This window comes from Stegostoma tigrinum, chromosome 27 (assembly GCF_030684315.1).
Source record: "Stegostoma tigrinum isolate sSteTig4 chromosome 27, sSteTig4.hap1, whole genome shotgun sequence".
Taxonomy (NCBI): Eukaryota; Metazoa; Chordata; class Chondrichthyes; order Orectolobiformes; family Stegostomatidae; genus Stegostoma; species Stegostoma tigrinum.
This window is the reverse complement of record NC_081380.1, coordinates 2,323,160-2,346,055: the sequence shown is the minus strand read 5'-3', so window position 1 is coordinate 2,346,055 and position 22,896 is coordinate 2,323,160. Positions and strand designations below refer to the sequence as shown.

At 39.3% G+C, this 22,896-nt stretch overlaps 1 protein-coding gene across 7 annotated transcripts in view; it reads right to left on the bottom strand.

Annotated features, from left to right (window-relative positions):
• Positions 1-22,896, bottom strand: part of LOC125464755 (protein CASP-like) — a 534,922-nt gene that overhangs the window by 59,512 nt on the left and 452,514 nt on the right. For 5 of the 7 annotated variants that reach the window (XM_048557531.2, XM_048557533.2, XM_048557532.2 and 2 more), the window contains 2 exons: positions 18,884-19,186; positions 6,874-7,062 (listed from right to left, as the gene is read on the bottom strand). The exons of 1 other annotated variant lie outside the window; for it this stretch is intronic. In XM_048557531.2, the coding sequence (XP_048413488.1) occupies positions 6,874-7,062; positions 18,884-19,186 (492 nt within the window). The remainder of the gene's footprint in view (positions 1-6,873; positions 7,063-18,883; positions 19,187-22,896) is intronic. One more of the 7 variants, XM_048557534.2, reaches the window with a different exon arrangement.

The window sequence follows — 22,896 nt, the reverse complement described above, 5'->3', positions numbered from 1 at the left end:
CAACTTATATCGAACTCCACTCCCCTTCACTGTACAAATTATAAATGTTTTGTTGATCTCAGCCTTCTATCATTTCACCTTCACCTTAACATCTTGCTTTTGGCTCAACTTTTGATAGCTCACATTTTCATGATTTCTGTCACACAGGTATCAGAGCCCAGAGCAAGAAAAGGTAGCTGTCGGCAACAAATTTATCAGTATTATTAGTTATGATTGCATTGTGTGGCAGAGAAAGTTTGATGGGCTGAATGGGCTACTCCCAGTTTTCATCTGCATGTTTAAGAAGACAGCAGTTTATGTTTGTCACGTTAGACGTGCACAATACTTCAGTTTCTTTTCAGAATAATGGCACATACTAAGCAGATATAGGAATGCAGTTATTCATAGAGGAAACTGCTGAGGAGGTATCTGAAATGACAATTAGCATGAAGAGGTTAAATAAAGTTCCAGAAGATGGAGTCATGGGGGCTGAAGGCTTTACAGGGGCAAGCGAGGGGCATGGGATAGTGAGATGTAAACCAAAGCAGGAAGAGTGTCAAGACATGATGCTGGAAATGAATCCATCAAATCACATATCTTCTTGACAACTAATGGTCAGTGATCTTTACTCAGAGAGTAGTAAGGGAATGGAATGCTTTGCCTGCAACGGTAGTAGATTCGCCAACTTTAGGTACATTAACGTCGTCATTGGACAAGCATATGGACGTACATGGAATAGTATAGGTCTGATGGGCTTGAGATCGGTATGACAGGTCGGCACAACGTCGAGGGTCAAAGGGCCTGTACTGTGCTGCAATGTTCTATGTTCTATGAAATGGACTTAAAGAGTGGCAGGTGCCCAGAGATTACAGGAAAAAAAAGGACTATAAAGTGATGAAAATTGTTCTGCATATCTAGTGCATGCTTTGTACAGTTTCCCAAATAATTTCAGGCGCAGAATGACTATCTAGTGTACCTAGGTGGACTAGATACACAGGCCAGATACATCTCTGATAGCGAAAGCATAAATGTGCACTATAACTCAGTAATTAATTCTAAACTAGAGTCAATAAATCTGGAGTGATCATTTAATCAATGCTCTTGAAGTGGAACTCATTGACATGTTTTAGCATCATACACATCATATCAATACAAATACTATTGATAAACAATGTTTTTCTGTGCACTGGCCATACCAGTGATCATTGAGTTAAGATACCTACAAGTTTCAAAAATTTTAGTCTAGAAATAGAAATTGATAGCAAACTCAACATTTATTGCCCATTCCTAGATGCCCTTGAAAAGCTAGTGTCGAGTCACTGTAGTCCAGAATATTAATCTTTCTAGACTCACAGGTTATAGTGTTTTCATGCACCTGCTGTCTTTATCCTTCTCAGTGGAAAGTGGAAGAAATAAGAGAATGACACCCCAAAATAACTCTTAAAAATCCTAATTAGTTAAAAATAGAATTTGATGACTCTGCAGACCATCACAAAACTCAGCGAAGGATGATCTGGGACTACTTAGCAAGCTCTGTCCTTTTCTTTGAGTGATAATGCAGCAACGTCCACAGACACCATTAACATCTATTTGATCAATGTGTGCAGGACATATATTGAAAGATCAGCATTTTAACCAGTAGCAGGCCACCTTGAATAATTCTGTTGTGATAAGCTCTGGCCATGGCACCCTGAACAGTCATCCACATGTCTGCCATCCACAGGCCAACTCTCTCTGTCACAGTATTTTACAGATGATCCCTGGAAACTCTCAAATGAACTTCTGAGGTCTGCGGACTTATTTGAGAACCATTGCTATGAACATGCTACAATTCACCTGTAATGTGTGTGCTATGCATATTCCAACACTCATAATGTAGCTATATACTGTTAACATTTGCACCAAAACCACTCTATACTACAAGTTATAATCAAATCACAACATACAAGTGCTGTAATAATTCTGTATTATTCACTATAAACTAAGAAAAAGATTAAAGGCTCATTGCAGAGCACACAGCCAAGAATCTCAAAACTATTAAAGGCATTTGCCTGTCTGCGCCCACACACAACCTTTCATCATTCTCCAGTTGCCTGAGCTCTTCTGAATCAGAGTAGGACCCTGGGATGCACCAGGGATCAGAGAAGCCTGGGTGTGCATTTCCACCAGTTCTTTAAGGTAGCAGAAGAGGTAGATAAAGTGGTTAAGAAGGCATATGCAATACTTGCCTTCATTAGACAAGGCATAAAGTTCAAGAACAGCTAGACAATAAAGATATAGCAGCAGAGTTTGGCCAACTGAGTCTGCTGATAGGTTTCTCAAGCCATTCTCCTGCCTTCTCCCTGTAACCATTGATCCCCTTACTAATCAAGAACCTATCCATTCCTATCTTAAATACACTCAATGCTTTGGCCTCCACAGCCTGTTGTAGTACTTCCACAGATTCACCACCCTCTGGCTGATGAAATTCCTCTGCATCTGACTTCTACCGGGTCGTCCCTTCGCTGTGAGGCTGTGCTGTCGGATCCTCGTACCTCCTATAAGTAGAAACATCTTTCCCATGTCCACCCAATTTAGAATTCTCAGTATATATAAGTTTCAATAAAATCATCACCCCCTCATCCTTCTAAACTCACTTGAGTTCTCAACTGTTCCTCATAGGACAAGACTTTCATCCTGGGATCATTCTTGTAAACCTCCTCTGGATCTCTTCCTTGGTCAGCATATCCTTCCTTAGAAATGGGGCCCAAAACAATATTCCAAATGTGGTCTGACCAGAGCCTTATACCACCTCAGCAGTACATTCTTGCTCTAGTATTCTAGCCCTTTTGAAATGAATGCTAATATTGCATTTGCCTTCCCAACTGCCAAATAACCTTGCATGTTAAGGTTAACAGAATCCTGAACTAGGTCCCTTAGTGCTTTAGATTTCCAAAGCCTCTCCCCATTTAGAAAATAGTCTACTCTCTTGGTTTTCAAAGTCCTTTTGCAGCCTCTCCACCTTCACATCACAAACTGTCACTCTACCTGTTTTTGTATCATCTGCAAACTTAACAATGCCTTCACCTTCTTCATCCAGTGAGGTTATATTGGAACTGTGTAAAGCATTGCTTAGGCCAGAGTATTGTGTGCAGTTCTGGAATAGTGGAATTCTGGAATTATAGGATGGATGTGATGGCACTGGAGAAGGTGTAGAGGAGGTTTACCAGGATGCTGTCTTTGCTAAAGAGCTTTAGTTATGAAGGGTGACTGGACAGACTGGGGTTGTTAACCTTGCAGCATTGGAAACCTGAGGGGGAGATGATTGGACTGCATAAAATTATGAGGGGCATAGACAAGAAGAAACCTTGGTGGAGGGAGCAATGGCTAGGGGGCATAGATTTGAGGTTTAGAAAGTTTAGAAAGTTTAGAGAGGGATTTGGGGAAGAGGTTTTTCACCCAGATCGTAGTGGGAATCTGTGACTCACGGCCAAAAATGGTGGTAGAGGCAGAGACACTTGTCACATTTAAGAATTATTTATATGTACACTTGTGATACAAAGGCATACAAGTCTAAGGGCTAAGCGCTGAGATATGAAATTACAATCGCTTGCTGAATGTTTTTGATTGGCGCAGACTTCATGGGCCAAAGTGCCTTTTTTTCTGTGCTGTAGATCTCTATGAATCAACTGGACTTCTACCTTTTTCTATATCTCAAAGCTTAATGAAAACACACACACACACACACACACACACACAGATGGACAGCTTTAAAAAATATTTAATGCATACTGACCCTTCTAAAGCAAAAACATTTAAAGAAGAAGGGAAACAGAATAAAATGGATTTTTAACGACAATATTTTTTCTCTCACAATGCTTTAAATGTGACTCTCAAAATAATGTATTGGATAAATATAAAAGAGGAAGAAATCCCTTGGAAAAGATTTAGCTTTCTTCTTTTTAGTGTCACAGCAATACTTTGCAAACAAGAAAGCCAGAATGACGAGAACAAGTGAGTTTTAAAGTTGGGAAATCATTTAGACATATCGATAAAATAATTTCTAAGTGTGAGAATTAGCAATACTGCATTTTGGCCATGCCCTCTCTCTTTCTTTCTTTGTCTCTCTGGATTGAGGCCTCCTCTCCAAGTTTTCCTCTTCCTCAGTATCTCTGTTCCTTCCCTCTCAGTCCCACATACATACATTCCCTCGCACACTCTCTGATTTCTCTCACCTGTCTCTGACACCACCAGAGCTACTTTACTTGCAATGGAACCTGGTCTTCACTTTTTACTCTCTTGCTCCAGCTCCACCAAATACATGTGACCCTATTCCTGCCCTCACTGCCCTGAAAATCATAAAGACTACAATGGAGAGATCCTGTAATTGGAGGAGCTGGAGTAGCTACTACAGAAGAGACAGAATCTGCGATTGGAAGAGATGCATTTGAGTCTGTTTCTTTCACAATCATTTGCTCCTCCAATCAAAGTCTGCATGTTTTCTTGCTCTCAACACAATGTCTGCACTTGCAACCAGTTAGCCCTGGAACACGGAATGGCATAAAAGTAATAATATGTAGAACGGTATGAAAGTAAACTTTTCTAAATTTTCTATATCTGTCTTTGCTTTCTGTATGGCTACTTGTGACATTCTGAGGGTAACTTTGCATGTTGCTTCCCTGTATTTTGAACCCTGTTATGATGTCACAGAATTCTACCTTGTTACATGAATTTTAAATTTTTAACCCAATGTTCAGTGCAACTGTGAGAAAGACAAATACAAATAATTGTTTGGTGGTGTAGATGTGAAGGTTTCTTGAAAATATGCACTTTGTTGAAGCTTTTCATCTTGCACACATCAGGCAATTTTCAGGAATGCCAATTGATTTGGAAAGCCATCATTTAAAATCTGGTTGGTAGAGGCTCAGAATAGAGAATGCTCCTTTCAACGATGACTGACAATACCGTCAGTCCTACCTACCGGTTAAAAAGGCTACTTGCCGAGCAGTCAGCACTCTCCTCTCAAAGTACACATGTTGGCTTTTCCTCCAACTTGGCATTCCAGCAAATTGTATTGATGAATGCAAAAGAAAAAGCTTCAACAAAGTCTTTTTCTGCAATACCAAAGACAAATTTATCAAATTACATTTTTACAATAACATGACTATAGACTGCTCAATATTTAAATGATTATTACTTCAGTTGTCCTTGTGAAGTAGTGACTCTGGTAAAGCAGTATCATTGCCCCTTACCAACTTACTTTTTTGATATTATGTCAACAATACGACAGGGCAAATCTGTAAGGTTCCCTTCCATAAATGAACCAGTGAGGTTTTCAGTACAGCAGTTTTCTTATTTTCTACTTGTCAGCCCACATATGACTACATTTATTGAATTCAATTTCACACAACTTAATCTAGTCCCATTTGGACCAAATACTGGTAAATGGGGCGAGATTAATTTAGGATATCTAGTCGGCATAATCTGAAGGGTCTGTTACTCTATGACTTTAACTTGTCATAACTAAACCTGATTTGAGGACCACCAAGACTATAACCGTAACACTATCACAACAAAACCTAATTAATTAAAATATGCCATAAGAACATAACATTTTGAGTAGCATTAATTTTACACTTTTAATACAAAGATATTGCCTCAGATTATTTGGGGAAAAAGTGATTATTTATGGTAAAGTTTTGACTCTTTCTGTTTTTAAAACAAAATTATTCTCCTCCCATTATATCTTTTCTTCATGCACTGTGAACCTGTAGCCTAACAACGTAGTCCCAATTTTGTGCTACTAGCACCAACTAAAAAAACAACCGAGCAAATGTCTATTGTGACAAGTCCAGTAGGTGGCACTATATTTCTTCTTAATTCAATTTTACACAATAAGGCTTCAATTCACAATGGTGCAGTAAAACCATATATTGCACCTGAAAACAGACACATCTCCTCACGGTGAGACTGCCTTATTTTAAACATGTCAAAGATGAATTGCAGCTGTAACACTGATCTCTAATTCCCCATTCACTTCCAAAAACTAGCTTCATTGTTTAAATTTAGAGATGAATTCTTTGCCTTTTGTTAACTGAATACAATAGGACCATGAAAAATAGAAAGGGGTTTTCATTGAGAAACATTAATGAATGCACTTATTTCTAAAATCAGCATTCCAAATCTGCAAAACTGTGCAGATACCAAGTTAGAAAAGGCACTGGCTTAATTGCAAAGCTGCAAAAGCACATTTAATGTTCATACTGACAATGGCCTGATCTTTCCTGACTGTTCAGAGTAGAGCAGGCAATAAATAGCTAGTATGCCATCTCACTGAAGAGACCACAAGCCTTCAAGCTCAATTTTTTTTCTCCTACAGTTACTCCTGGCAAACTCTTCATTGGGAGTTTGTGCTGAAAACATAAACAAATTAAAAAACTAAATTTGAATGGGGAAGTGATGTTTAAGATAAATACTTATATATGGCGTCCACTCCTGAAACGAACAATTCTCCTATGTCCTGCCTCCTTTACACCAGGGAAAGCTGGAGTGTAATGTGCTATTAAGGGATTTTGGTGACAGGCTTAGAGTGGGGCTGGAATATATATATAGTTGGTGACTAAATGGGCCCCTTTCTTGTATGGTGTACATTTCAATTTGGGTCCAAACAATGCTGACTTTGTGCATCAAAAGCAAAAAATGCAGCAAACCCTGTTTTTGTTTTGTTTATGAATTCAAAAGCCTGAAAGTCCAAGGAAGTAAATTAAATTTAATGATATTTGCACAAAAATATGAAAGTGTTACCAGTTCATGGCCATTAACAATGGAGAATGCAAAAAAATTAAAAGTCTGTGACTTAATATTGTAACAAAGGCTTGGTCCACTAAAGTTCAGTTAATATGTTGATTCATTTACCTTTCTTTTCCATTCGTTTCATGTCCATCAGCTTCTCAACATTGCTTGGGTCATTGAGCCAGAGCTGCATGCGGACAAAAGGCTCCCTTCCCTTCAGGCTCAGCTTGTGCCAGGGTTTGGGCCGTGCCAGCAGATCAGACACGGAACCTTGTGTCAGGCCAAGGATGGTCTCTCCAAACAGACGTTGGCCTGTTGGTGGGACACAGAAAACAATCAGCCTACTGAGGCACAAAGCTACATTTTACCAGTTACACAAAAACATTTTGCAGTTTTATACTGATATTTCTTAAATCAAACCAGGGCTTTTGCCAGAATTGGGAATAAGGAGTTTGTAGGATTTTTTTTAAGGCAGATGTATTGCATTTTCATGATCGGTGAAGGCTAGTAGGTGGGTTTGGGAGAGGTAATGCCCACCAAAACAAAATACTAGATTGAAATTCTCCCAAACATTATGTTTCCTTTGAAAGCAATATCATTAAAATAATATTATAAAGTAAAGTTGGGTCACTCACTGCAGCAATTTTTTTTGACGGTAATGTTAATGCACGTGGTTTATTATTACCTAAACATCGCTGACTGCTCATTCCGTCACTGCGCCACGAGTACTGATTCGTCACTGATATCACTGCATCACAACTGCTGTCAGCTCACTGTGAATAGCACTGCATCACCATGTTGTCTGCTCATTCTATCATTACACCACAACTGCAGTCTGCTCACTCGGATATCACTGCACCACAAATGTAGTCTGCTCACTTGGATATCACTGCACCACAACTGCAGTCTGCTCACTTAGGTTTAACTGATCCAGCAATGCTGTCTGCTTGCTCTGATGTCACCACACTGTGACTGCTGTCTGCTCGCTGATGTGACCGCACCGCGACTGCTGACTTCTCGCTCTGTCACTGCATCGCAACTGCTGTTTGCTCACTCTGCACTGCACCAGGATTGCTGTCTGCTTATTCTGTCACTGCAACACAATGTGCTCACACTGATATCACTGAACAAGCACGGCTGCCTACTCACTCCGATATCACTGCATATCCCTACTGTCTTATCACTATATCACTGCACCATTGCTGCTATCTGTTCACTCTATCAATGCACCGCAACTGCTGTCTGCTTACTCTAATATCACTGATCCAGCAATGCTGTCTGCTCACTTGGATATCACTGCACAACAACTGCTGTCTGCTTACTCTAATATCACTGAACCAGCAATGCTGTCTGCTCACTTGGATATCACTGCACAACAACTGCTGTCTGCTTACTCTAATATCACTGAACCAGCAATGCTGTCTGCTCACTTGGATATCACTGCACAACAACTGCTGTCTGCTTACTCTAATATCACTGATCCAGCAATGCTGTCTGCTCACTTGGATATCACTGCACAACAACTGCTGTCTGCTCACTCTAGTACCATACCACTGCTGCTAGCTGCTCACGTTATCACTGCACCATTGCTGCTATGTGCTCACTATGATACCACTGAACCAGCACTGCTGCCTGTTCACTCCACTGTCAATGCACTATGATAGCTATTTGCTCACTGTAATATCACTGAACCAGCACTGCTGCCTGCTCACTTGGATATTACTGCACCACAACTGCTGTCTGCTCGCTCTATCACTGCACCATCAATGCTCTCTGGTCCAGTAAGTCTTTTAAGACCTGAGCTCTGCAGTGTTGTCTATCCACAAAGTCTAGATGTCCACCAAATCCAGCACCATTCTCATTATGTCAACTACTAAATATTAGATGATAAATTCAAGCCTTAAAGTCAAACATGACTTGAAGGAACGTTAAGCCAAGGTTGGATTTATACAGTAAATGGACAGGTCCTGAGCAGTGTTGTGGAACAGGGGGAGCTAGGAATACAAGTACATAGTTTGTTGAGAGCGGCGGCACAGTCAGACAGGGTGGTGAAAAAGATATTTAGCCCGTTGGCCTTCATTGGTCATGGCATTGAGTATAGGAGTTGGAATGTATGTTACAGTTGTATAAGTCATTGGTGAGGCTGCATTTGGAGTATTGTGTAGAGAGTCAGCTGAGCTTATCATATGTCCTCATCATTCACTTACTGACAACCTGTATTGGGACTCATAAATTCAACTGCTGTCTCACAAATTTAGCACTACTGCCAGGTCTCTCTCACACACCTTACAGGGTGCACTTAAAGCTATCATCAAATTCAATGACATGTTCCAAGATAATAAAATGTGAGGCTGGAAGAACACAGCAGGCCAAGCAGCATCTCAGGAGCACAAAAGCTGACGTTTCGGGCCTAGGCCCTTCATCAGATGAAGGGTCTAGGCCCGAAACGTCAGCTTTTGTGCTCCTGAGATGCTGCTTGGCCTGCTGTGTTCATCCAGCCTCACATTTTATTATCTTGGAATTCTCCAGAATCTGCAGTTCCCATTATCTCTCAATGACATGTTCCCCTCCTTTTTGAAAAACAAGGTTATATATAACAGGAGCTAACCAAAACAGGAACAACTACCCCCTCCTAATCTGTGTGGAGGAGTCGATGCCGACTACCACTAAGAAGCTGATTGCTGAGGCCATGGCCAGTGGCATGTCTCAAATCATACAGCAGTACCCTCATGCTTAACTTTGTTTCTGAAAACCCACTGCTTCCCCACTTCACAAATCTTTTGTGATTTGCAAGCTGTATCACATACTTTCTTTCTCCTCATAACATAACATTACTTGTGCCTTTTTCATTTTAATTACCAAAACTGAAAACAACCCAGACAATGGAGGAATAGCAAGTAGACAGTAATGACAAAGGTAGAGTCTGACTTAATTTTACACTTGTAACCACCAAAGTTACTGACATTCAAGTAATTTAGGAGGATGATACAGAGATAGAAAGTCCTGTGGTGAGATACAGCCAAGACCGCGGATAGAATCGTGTAGCCTCCAGTTTGCCTGAAGACACGGGTGCAAATTAGTACAGCTGCATAAAAGCCATTTACTGGGTAAACTACAAAAGAACACCAGTGGATAGGTTCAGTGCAATGGGAAGCTTACCAGAAAGCTAACAGTCTCTAATTCAAGGAGCACGAGGAAGTTATATATCAACCTATTGCAGGGCGTAGCGCAGAACTTGAAACCCATTCTTTTCAGCATGGAAGTGGTAGCCAACTCCATTCACATACCGAACGAATGCAAAATACACACAGTAGCTGCCCAGCCTCCAGTGGAAACTCAGATTGCCCAGTACAGTTTCAGGCTGCAGTTGACTGTGAATCAGGATGCAAAGCGGCTTCCAGGGTGTACAAACATTCACCCCCAGGCTGCTGAAATGCATGCTTAGGGAGTGAGATAGACTTCCATGGAGCATGAACCTACTGTCCTTCAACAGGAATGCAACATTTGTCTTCTCCCCACTGCCATCTGCCAGTATTCAGCCTGCATGGTGCAGTCTACAACCAGGTCTTGTTTGCCCAGAGCTAACAGAATTGCTCTCCAAGACAATCTTTAGTTCCATCCACTGAGATTCAGCAGTATTCCAATAATCATGCTGCAACTGCTGGGACAAAACAACATAGAAGAACTAGAAAGATAGGCACCAAGGAGATTCACAAGGACTATTAGCTTTCTTCTGAATATGAAATCATTAAATTTAAAGATCTGGTTTAGATACTTTGTGGTAGCTTAGATTTCTGTATTAAAACCACGTGTGTTAAGGAAGATCAATGACAGAAAGTAATACATGAAAATGTTAGATGGTGGAGTTGGCAGACTAGGTGGTGTTTGGGCTCTCTTCTGTCCACACCCTCTTGCATGACCGACTGGATCCTGTTTTTATTTCGTTTTCTTCACTTAACTTTTGCATCAAGTTCATTGTTTCTTCTTTCTGGGGCTGCAGTGATGGAGAGAACGATTACGGGGAGCTGCTGAAAGGTGGATCTGGTCCATTCTTTGTGGCCATGGCAGTCACAGATTGGACAACTATTCCAGTGTTGATGAATTTAGGTCAATCCCTTTCCTCTGATGTTTTGGTGGTGGCTGCAATGGTGGCAAAGTGAACTCTCTCTTGGCTCTTGGATCTCTTGAAGTTAATTTGGATGGTCCATCAGTTCTCAGAAGTTGAGAGGCACCTTGGTCCTCAAGAGTTGACACAGTCTCCTAGCTATGGCAGCAGCTGTATCATCGGCAGTGATGAGGCAGCTTTGGTAGAGGTGGCATTCTGGCTCTGGACAGTGACACTGGGGACAGTTTTAGCATGCATCCTCTTTGGTGTTGTTGCCTCATGGACAGCTTTGGCGCCTACAGAGTGTGACTGTTTCCAGTAGCCACTTAGGAAATCAAGAAGCCATGGATGGAACAAAAATGAAATCTGTCCTAACCATGTTTTTTAAAAAATAATTTACATCATTAAAATAGTGCCAGCTTATGACTACTTATATACACTTTACTGTATTTTCATAAAAACATTTAACAATAAAGCACTATTATTACTACTACTGGTGAATAGGGAATTAGAGTGGAGATTACTGGTATCACAGACAAATGAGTATTTCACATGTTCTTGCCCTAGAGGTTGTCTCCTCTTGTCCTCATGCACCTAGAACCCCCACCCCCACCCGGCCATAACTTGGTCAACCTAAAGCTGGTGATGACTGTCCCCTCGTATTGAGATGCAGTGTACAGCAAGGAGCAGATATTGGAACCTCTCATGCTGAATAATTCAGGCTCCTCCATGCAGTGAAAATGTTTTCACTGTATGCATACTGTAACACGTGCTTGAATTGCACACTGGAGTCCTCAACCATGCTTTCAATTGACACCCTTTAAGGCCAAGCAGCATTTCTCACTGTCAGTCAAATGCAGGTGACACAGCAGACTGTTGCAGAATGAAGGGATGAAAAGTTCTGACTGGATAGTGAGAGTTAACCCACAGTGATTCTCTGCATCTGGTGACACAACAGCTGGATACTTATGGAATGGGATCACTTTCATTTGAGGTTTAAACCCTCGTAGATATGCAGCACCAGCAGTGTGTGCTGCCTATGGTGCCATGTCAGGAGCAAACCAGCAATCCCAGTGAAGATTTATGCTCACTCTGACTGTTTCTGGCAAAAGAATATGAAATATAGTTAGCTTTCAATAAACAGAAAGCATCAGTTACATTACAGCGACTGTGAGGTACGGCATATTCCTCCTGCATAGCCTTAAGGAACCAAATGTAAATGCAATGTTAATGGCCACGGTCACTTTCACAGCCAATGGAACAGCCATCCTGGCCCTTCTGAAGGAGCTGCCATCCTGTGTCAGACGATTAACGACATTCCTTTCAGAATACTTGCCGGGGAATTAGTCCGATCATTTGCTCTACACAAACAAGTGGTAACAGAATTAGATGCACAGATAGATTTTTAATCAGCTTTGGGGATTTTCTGCCAAAATGTCACTCCTTCAAAAGCAACAACAGGTAGTTTGCCAAGAGATAGTAGGAACTGCAGATGCTGAAGAATGAGATATACAAGGTGTAGAGCTGGATGAACACAGCAGTCCAAGCAGCATCAGAGGAGCAGGAAGGCTGGCGTCTCGGGCCTAGACCCTTTTTCAGAAAATCCTCATTTTCTGAAGAAGGGTCTAGGCCCGAAACATCAGCCTTCCTGCTCCTCTGATGCTGCTTGGCCTGCTGTGTTCATCCAGCTCTACACCTTGTATATATCAGGTAGTTTGCCAACTTGGTTGATCTGCTGTGCTAGATTAACATTCATGATGTGGAGGTGTCAGTGTCGGACTGGGGTGGGCAAAGTCAGAAGTCACACGACACCATGTTATAGTCCAACAGGTTAATTTGAAATCACAAGCTTTTGGAGCGTGGTCCGTTCATCAGGTGAAGTAAGAGAAGCACACAGGCAGAGAATTTATAGGCAGAGAGATCATAACAGTTTATCAAGGTCATGGTGTCAAAACAGGACTGTAAGGAAGATTTTACAGACACAGAACAGTATGGTGGGGTTACACGTAGTGCGATATGAACCAAAGATCATGGTTGAGGCCGTCTTGATGGGTACGGAACTTGGCTATCAGTTTCTGCTTGGTGATCCTGCGTTGTTGTGTATCTTGAAGTCTGATTTGGTCTAACATGCAGACAACAAGATGATAAGTTCTTCCAAACACCAGCGCAGGCATAGTTTTGCCATTTAAACACCAAAAACAGAATAGGCTTCATTTTTGCTGCCACCATTTTTAAACTCTTCAATCAGTGGCAGTCAATGAATCAATACCAATTCAAACACACCATTTAATCCAATATAAGACTGGAGAATGGTGATAATGGGAACTGCAGATGCTGGAGAATCCAAGATAACAAAGTGTGAGGCTGGATGAACACATCAGGCAAAGCAGCATCTCAGGAGCACGAAAGGTGCTAGTTTAGTGATTTCTCAAAAAGAAAACACAAACAACCAGTGAAGCATCATTTAAATGCATGGCTTTGTAACAGGCAATACCAGATTATCAATCATTAATAGGTAGCTATGCCCTTCCACTTTTATAGGTTTGGAAACATTGTTTCCGTCCATGTCAGAATGACTCACTACCAGTGATCACTAGGCCTTGCACATAAAAATCAAGATTGACATGCTAGCGTAGAGCTTCATGAGCACCGCACTGAGCTAATTTTCCCTGGTGACAATTGACTTTGACGTGATTTAATTACAGCTTTCAAGATGATAAAAATGGACAAAAATCATCCAAGAAACCTTGTTCAATATGCTGAAGGATTCGAAGGGTAAAATCTATGGCATTGGTTGTAGAAACCATCAACCGTAACCACAACGTACAGTGTGACAAAAACAAGTTACAAAGAAAACTATTGAAGCAAGAATTCTTAGTGTAACCAGGAAGCAATGAGACGCTTATAAAGATTAAAAAGGAATCATGGGGCAAACTGAGAAACAGAGTTTATTTCGTAAAATGGAAGGTTTTATTGGGTGAATATCTTCTTGCTGTTCCTAAAGTTTCTTACATTCCAAATAAGGACGAATGTTTAACAGATCACATTTCCTGCAGCAAGCCAGAAAGCTGTGAACTCTTCATGAACTACTTACAAGGGATCTTTGATCTTAATCTTACTTAAATTTGACTGTTTTCAGTACTGGTCACTGCCAAGTGATGCAAACGAAAATTCTTCAACAGATAAAAATGGGAAAATGGCCAGAAAGAAACAACACCAAATGGAAGAAAATGATCAGAAATATTGACAATGCCGCTTTAGCTGGAACCTATTACAAATCTTTCATTGCAGCACCATTTTGTTTATCTCGCCAGAAATAACCACATAAATAATAAAACTCCAACAAATGATACTTTATTCGCATAGCCTACTATTGTCAACTTTGAAATGGTTCGATTCAAAGATGAACTAGTTTTTTTCAGTGCTGTCAGGTTAGAATTTTTTTTTGCTTTTATTATCAAGTATAAAATGATCACGACTTGTGTTATTTTTAGTTTCTTGTTAATGACTATGTGAACTTCTTTTGACCAGTAATCACTGCAGTTTTCATTTTAGATACAATCTGTTCTGAATGTTGATGAGTTCCAGGAGAACTGTTTTTAAGTCCCCAAAGATAAAACGTGTTGGAACAATCTACACAGTGCCTTCTCTTTGTTATTTCCTGGAGAATAAAGCCTTGTGCAGTTCATGTTTTCACCACATCTTTCATTCATCTGCTAAGGAATCCCTGGGCCCACTGCTATCAGAAGCACATTTCAGTAAGCCAGTGGTTGGAGCTGCTGCTAATCACAGCCTAAGGCTGTGTATGGCCCCATTTCCAAGGTCAGCAAATATATGCAGAATGAGAAAAGAAATTCAAGTATACATTTCCTTGCCTATTTTCAGAAAATACAACACACTGAGCCTATGTGTACCATCAAATTTCAAAACAGTTGTCATAAAATCAGAGAATCATAGAATCCCTACAGTGGTGAAAAAAGCCATTTGGCCAATCGAGTCCATACTGACCGTCCGAAGATTATCGCATCTAGACTCGTGCCCCTACCTTATCCCTGTAAACTTGCATCTCTCATAGCTTAACCACCTAGCCTGCACATTCTCAGACTGTGAAAGGAAACCTGAGCACCTGGCAGAAACCCTCGCAGATACAGGGAGAATGTGCAAGCTTCACAGTCACCTGAGGGTGGAATCAAACCCAGGTCCTTGGTACTGTAAGGCAGCAGTGCTAATCACTGTACTGCCATGATTAAATATCAAGTATTTCTAATATTTATTTTATATGCTTGCTATTTTCACAATATATGGCTTTTATGTACAATTCAATGTATAAGCAAAGTTATATGTTGCAATGGGCCAACATGTCAGGTATCTCACACATACACTGACATATACAATATGAACAGCAGATTCTGGATTATTTGCCAGCACTCAGCATTAAGCGAAAGAATAAAAACATGCAGATTGAATGCATCAAGATGTGGCTTAATAAGGCAAGTCAAACACTACAAGCCAATATGATTCAGTTTTAGCCTGAATCAATTCAGTCAGACAACAATCTCAATTATTGCCTTTCCTGGGCTTTATGTGGAATATTCGGAGTATAAAAGTCTCTTGTAATTAAGAAGGGTCAAGTAATCTTTATGACCAGAACTGCATACCTAATCAATGTTTCACAAAGTTGGAACAAGACTTCCTTGCTCCTCTATTCCACCTCCAGGCTAATAAAAGCAAATATCTCATATGCCTTCTTCGTTGTTTCTTTGCTTATTGCTTATACAACTTTCATAGGCTTTCCTATTATAAATACTTATGTAATGTTCATGAGCAATGATGGTCTAAAGATGATTTTTTTATTTATAATAAAATGGAGAAATAAAACAGAATTAAATAAATCTAGAAATTAAACAAATGGAAGTGTCACAAAAGGCACTGCTTAGAGGTTGTACTGATTCACATTGTTGGAGCAACATTACACACACAAGTGTAATTCCTAACTTGTGAATGTCTGAAGAGGCAATGCAGACAGAATACTCCTCCATATCTAATTCAAGCTTGAACAGCTGTGATTTAGACTCAGTGCAGGAAGTGAGAAATTGCTCTATTTGCCTTAACTGACATTTTTCATCGGCACCAATGCAAAGTCACTTAAAGCACAAAACAGAAAATGTTAAGGAGGAAATCAAGGCACACAAAGAAAATACACAAAGTCTCAAAGAAAAATTTCCATCCTGTTTCTTGCTTGGCCATGTGCATCCACCAAAAGGATTAGAATATGGTACTAAATACAAACCCCAACAGTGTAATATCTTTAGCTCGAAACAACTAAAGCTAATATGCCCAATAGCAACAAAGTCTGATCATGCAACTATCAGATCTCTTCTATATACACAAATACAAAACCATCCCATTTTGACTGGAGTGGCTATGGAATGAAAAATAACTTTGTTCAGAATGATTACAGATATTGATTTCATTCTTATAATTAATCTTTGATATCTTTTAAACATTTCCTAAATACACCAATAAATTAAAAGTAATACTCTATAATGACTGATCTCAGTGACAATTACTTTGTTGACTATTTGACCACTGAATATGTGATCTGATTTATCTTATTAAAAATGCAAAGGGCCTTTACACCAATAATTAAAACATACACAATAATAAAAACTGGGATTGAATTACAATGCAGTGATTCCATTGAGACAAAGCCTCAAACAGCAAAAACAAACCATAACTGTGGATATCTGCATGAAAATTACTCAGGTTGTTCCAAATATTTTTGTTTGATACATTTCTAACTGATCATTTGTGATAATCAGTCTTACATACACTGCGTTGTTCTGATATTGAAAAAAATAGTGCCTTCTTAACTATGAGTATGGGAAGTTTACAATGTTTCAGTTAATTACAGTAACCTGACAAATCTTAGGAGTTAGTTTGGAACAGTGCTTTCATTGTGTCAGTATTGTATTCCATCTTTTTGCTGTTATAATTTCAGTGTTAACATCAAAGACTTTAATATATGTTAGTTTATTTGCGGGGGGTGGGGGGGGGGGGGGGGAGGGTGGTGTATGAGAGTGCATTGGTGATGTGAGGCCTAAGGAGTGATAGTGCCACGTGACAGACCCTATAGTAAATTACTAGGGAATAACACGTATAGCATATATTACACTCTGTATGACCTCCATTTGACAGAAATGTCCTTGGTAACAAAGAGCTCCTGTGCTTTGATGAAAGAGCTCATTCTGCAGCCTCAGCATTTAACAGCACAGAGGCCAATCATTGCCCTGCAGACGTCTGACAAACTGATAAATGGAGGTGAGCTCTTATTATGGTACATGATGCAATTGCAGACCAATCACAACAAACATCTTGCTCATGTTTCCAGGGTTATTCCGTGATATACTTGTAGAAAACACTAGATTAAACAGCATCCAATCACAAGATTAAGATTACATCCTATGAGGTCTAAATGTCATGGTAACATCAACCAACTTTAAATTTAATATCGTCAACTTTAACCTTACATCAACATAATCAATAAATGAATGTTAGAACGGGCATGTTGAAAGGCACAATAAGATTGAGAGGCATTAATGTAACACCTGGATATGGTGAGAGGGCAACACTGTTCGATTGATCTCTTTATCTTCTTACACCAGATTAAATTATTATGTCCAATGGTACAACTGCATTCAAGAACTGCCAAGAAGGGCATCTTGGTACATCATTAAACATTCATTTTTGAGAACTGCCTTCAGTAGTAAACAGGTGATTAAACATGATAACATTTATAGCATTGACACACTAGCTGTTCTGATACCAGTTTGGTATGATCACCTGTAATGGTGGTGATGACATTCTATTAACAGATGAGTAACAGCAATTTTAGCTCTGAGTCAAGACCTAGTCATCTACATCAGCCTGCACTCCAGACTGACCTTTAATACCATACAATGTATGTACTACTGTACCTTTAAGATGAAGTGTTAAACACTCTAGTGGAGATCAAAGAACTCCAGGAATAATATGAGAAAAGGTAGAGGTTATTACTTGCTGTTCTAGTAGACATTTTCTCCAAATATTATCAACAAAAATGATTTTCTGGTTATTTATCTCATTGTTGTATGTGGAATCTTGCTGTTACCCTCTCAGGGGCTGCACTTCATTGACTTTAGGCCAGTATGGGATGTCCAATCAACATAAAAGGCATTTCTTTACAATTCTTGCAGTTCCATATTGCTCCTTTACTTCCAAAGGGAAGATGCAGCAATGGATCATTTTTTTAAAAAACTTCTGGTGATGACATAATGCCTCATAGTGTTATTTTCAAGAAAAATACAACAAATATTCAAGATACTGTGGTCACATTCACCATGCCAGAACTGTTTCATATTAATGGGACCTGACTCAACCATCCATGGGAATAGTAAAGTTCAAATATTGTTTGGGGTTACAGGTACATCTATAACTCTATAGGTGGCATCACTTCCTGGGTCACAAGCCCTGCATTATCTCAACAACATCATTATTATTTTTGTTGGTATCATGTTACAGGTATTTCTGCCATAAAGCGTGTTTCGTTAACATGACTTGACTGTAATGCTATTGATGAATAGTGGATGCTGTTTGGATAATGCAAACTTCCTGCTGTACACATATAGTGATTTTCTATAGCAATTTCCCTATAACATGATTTTTATAGTGTGAGGTCATACAAGAATGCAACTATCATGTTATAGGAGAAATACCCAGTAAAGGAAAGAGAAAGCACATTTCTCATAAAATATGTCTGTTTACAGGCATACAGCAGCTGTGAAAAGATGTTCTAAAATTAATTGCATTGTTAATATAAAAAATGGAATAACAAAAATAGTTTGACAAGCAACTTAGCTATCAGTGCAATTCTGATAATGCATTATAGTTGGAAGAATGTAAATCAGAAAAAATGTTTGCTTTTTATACAAGATGCCAATCTATAGAATGAATTCACATGTTCTCATTTAAAGATGTGCTTTTACATACCCAAATTGTTGTCAGTGAGCACCTCTTTGACTTTCTTTGTGATGGCATATGTATCGAGTTCAGGAGACATGGCCACCAGCTCTTGAATGCTTAATGCTGACTGACCAGAAATTGGCAGTGATGATAGAACCTGAGGATCATTCGAGGGCTGTTCACATGGTTCGGGTGGTTTGATCTCCTTACTACCTTCTGTGGCTGTAGATTGCTGTGATGGTATTTCGGTCACACTTTTCACTGATTCAGCAGAGCTGACTGGAGATTCAGGGGCTGGGCTGCAACTAGCTGAGGTCTTTGGGGTTATCTCTAAAATAGGTGAACAAAACAAAAATTATGAAATCCTTTTTTCCGCAAAGCATTTTAGCCACCAAATATTTTGAATTTTATTTGATATATTACAGCAGTAAAAATCAGAAATGCAATTCGTTCAAATGAAAACAGGAAGAACTGGAGAAACTGAGGAGGTCTGGCAGCATCAGTGGAGAAAAACACAGAGCTAATTTTTCTGATCTGAATAGGAGCCACACTGAACTCAAAGCATTAGCTCTGTTTCTCTCTTCAAAGATGCTGCCGGACCTGCTGAGTTTCTCCAACAATTTCTGTTTTTATTTCAGATTTTTAACAGCCACAAATTTTGCTTTTATTTATCCCATTAGTTCAAACAGTTAAATCAGTGAACAACCATGTCACACAGATCAGGAAGGTACAAAGCTCCATCTCTGATCATGAGGCGTGACAGCACACGGATGGCCACATGTTCCATCTAGTCCAATCCTGTTCGCTATGTTGCAGTCCAGTCATTCTATTCCATTGCTGTCTCTACACCCCAGTGGGGTTATTTCCCTCAACTGTCCATTCAATTTCTTTTTTTCTTGTAGACCTCATGTGAAAGATATCAAAACCGCAGCGTTAGATGCAAGAGGGTTAAGCAAGGTTTCTGCTTAGTTGATTGGTGGGAGATGCACAATGGGGATGCTTACGCAATCTCAGAATACTTGGAGACAATGCATCTATAACCAAACAGTCTACCAACACTTTGCCTGGACATAAATATCAATAACAGTCAGGATGCTGAGGTATAGTCAGCATCCACAGCAATGAGTGGGGACTGAAATGTAGAAGGGTGAAAAAAGAGTGAAAAATAACAGAGAAGGAAAAACGCCTGTGCACTTCAAGTTTGCTGCACTGGGAAGAGGTAAAGAGAAATCTGAGCACCAACTTAAAGAAAGAAGTTTTACATTTACATTTAAAATTTGAAAAACCACTTCCTAGATTGAAAAAAATCTGGTACAAACAAGATAGGCTGAACAGCCTCCTTCTGTGCTGTAACATTTTATGATTCTGTAATAGAAACGCCTCAGGAATTCAGGAACTGAATTACAGAATGCACAGGGCTTTAATAAGGCCAGACAAACAGCTAAAATATCACATTCCTGAAAACATTTGTGAAGGCAATTGCAAAGACTGAAGGAGAGAGCTTTTCAACTTTTATCATCATAACAGCTTGCACAATATAAATCCATCAATTTTGATTTGATCTAAAACAATCATGACCTTCAAAAAGTACAAGAAAATGTATAACAAAATAACACCAAGTTTCATTGATTACCTTTGTAATAAAGGCAGCTTGATTATTTAAAGACTAATTTTTCAGTTACAAATGGGAAACAGTCTGGGTTGTATGAAGTACCCACAAGATATGGTGGCATAAAATGTGACAATGCAGTATGCTTTCAAATTTGCACTAACTGAAAATCTAATGTTGAGACACTGACAAGAAAATAAAACATTTGTTCAGAAATGTGTTTTTTTAACAATCATTCATAAATAGTCATATAATTTACAATGGAGGATTAACAGCAAAGAATGAACCATAACAAAATAGGTATATATGAATATATGCCACATTCAGTAGTCTTTAGGTCACTATTGAAGCAAATACCTTTACTTCAGTGGAAGAAATAGACTGGCAGAAAACTGAGATAATCTGGCACTCCCTTCACAGCCAAAACATCAGTTTTCAGATCAATAAATGGGCTGATTGTCTATGGCCATGACTATACCTATAATACAAATTTCTCTAATTTGAAGGCAATAAATTAACATTTTAAACCTGAGGCTTGGAAAACTGAATAGGTATATGTTTAATTGATATTCTACTTACTAAAACTTAATTTGTGAAACAATAATTATATTGTAGCCTAGCAACTAAAACATTACAAACTCACATGTAATATTTATTCTTAAAAGTCCGAATGAAAATCTAGGACACCATTCTGATTAAAGTTATCTTTTTAATCATAGCAAACAGAGAATTATGTGCCAAATTTGCTCCTAATTCACCCATGTGAGGGAGTAGTTTGGCAGATCATCCATCTTCTTCACTGTACGGTGTCAGAGATGGCAGAAACTTCTGCATGATGAAGATATTTTTACTGAGGTCCATGTCCTTTAACCTATACCAAGGTCAAACATACCACTGCTTGGTTAATGATATTCAATGGGGATTTTTTTTTCTGACTTCTGTTGTTGCTCATTTCCTTTGGTCATGAATACAATTAACGAATCTTATAAATATGTCTTACTAAAGTCTCTTTGTTAAGATTTTTTTGTATTTTTAGAAGACAACTTAAAAGCAACTGTGCTTTGGCAACTGGCCCCAAAATGAAGCAAGCCAAAACACCTGAGAATACCAGAAAAAGATATTGTGTTTATTTCTGCCAAACCTGAAACAGGACATGAATGGGATTTAACATAAAACAAAATACAGCCGTTTGCCTTCCTTCTCCTGTATTTTAAACAAATCCAACCTCTCAGCTAATCTCTCCCCTTCCACAGAAGTGCATTTGTACTGATGCTGTCATTCCTGACTAGGCTCTACCATGAATTCCACCGGAACACAGAAGCTTGTGCTCCCTTTGTAGCTCAGCACTTTTATCAAGAGAGATGGAGTGACACTGTAATAGAGCCTCCAGTTTAAACGTAGCATCCTGATGCACCACGTGTTGCTGTTGCATTGCAAGGGTCATTCTGGATGGTCAAAAAACACTACTTTGCCAAGTTTTACACTAAAAACAAAACCAAACACTCAAAGGAACATAATCCTGAATGTTGCAACAAATCAATGAAGGAATCAAGCTGCGAATAGTTATGCCCAGAAAACTGGCAGGGGAGCAAGCTCTACTATTTGGAATAAACAGTCATTGGGGACTAGTCCTATTCACTGTTACAGGAAAAAGGTGGAGCTAATGTACTAATTTGTATAAGAAGAAAGCATTTGCTAATCATTGGAAAGAGGAAAGGTGGGGCAAGGATCTACTAACTTAAATATGTAGGATTAGTTTCACTAACCGTTACATAGAGCAGTATGTAACATCGTTTTGGGTATACAGATAGTAGGATTTGCAGCTGCTGGAGAATCTGAGGTGACAAGGTGCAGAGCTGGATGAACACAGCAGGCCAAGCAGCATCAGAGGAGCAGGAAGGCTGATGTTTTGGGCCTAGACCCTCCTTCAGTAATTGAAGTTGTATTGATTTTTCCTCCCACACTCAGAGTAAGGTTTCAGCTGGGTATACTTAAAGTAAATAATTGTTATTTTATAACAACTTGCATTTATATGTGTTTAACACAGCAAAGCACTTCAGTGTGATTCTGGAAGGTATAAAGAAATTGATGCCAAGCTAAGACAATATGAGGACAAGTGACAGAAACAAAGACTAGGGTTATGAATTAAGAGGAGAGGGAGTTGATGAAGACGTGAGGTTTGAGGAGGAAAACTTAACTGCATGAGTCCTAGGTGGTTGAATGTACTGACAATAGGGTGAAGTGTAGAAAGGCTTGGACAATCAGCCAGTCATAGGATCACAGTGTCTGTAGTTTTGGTGATATAAGCGATGTTTGGTATCTTATTGTACAGTCTGTGCTCGAAATCAACTTGTTGGGGACATTAGCACTGTTTTAAGTGCAAGCATGTGAAGTTTGCTGATCATAAAATGCCACTTAGCACATAACAATG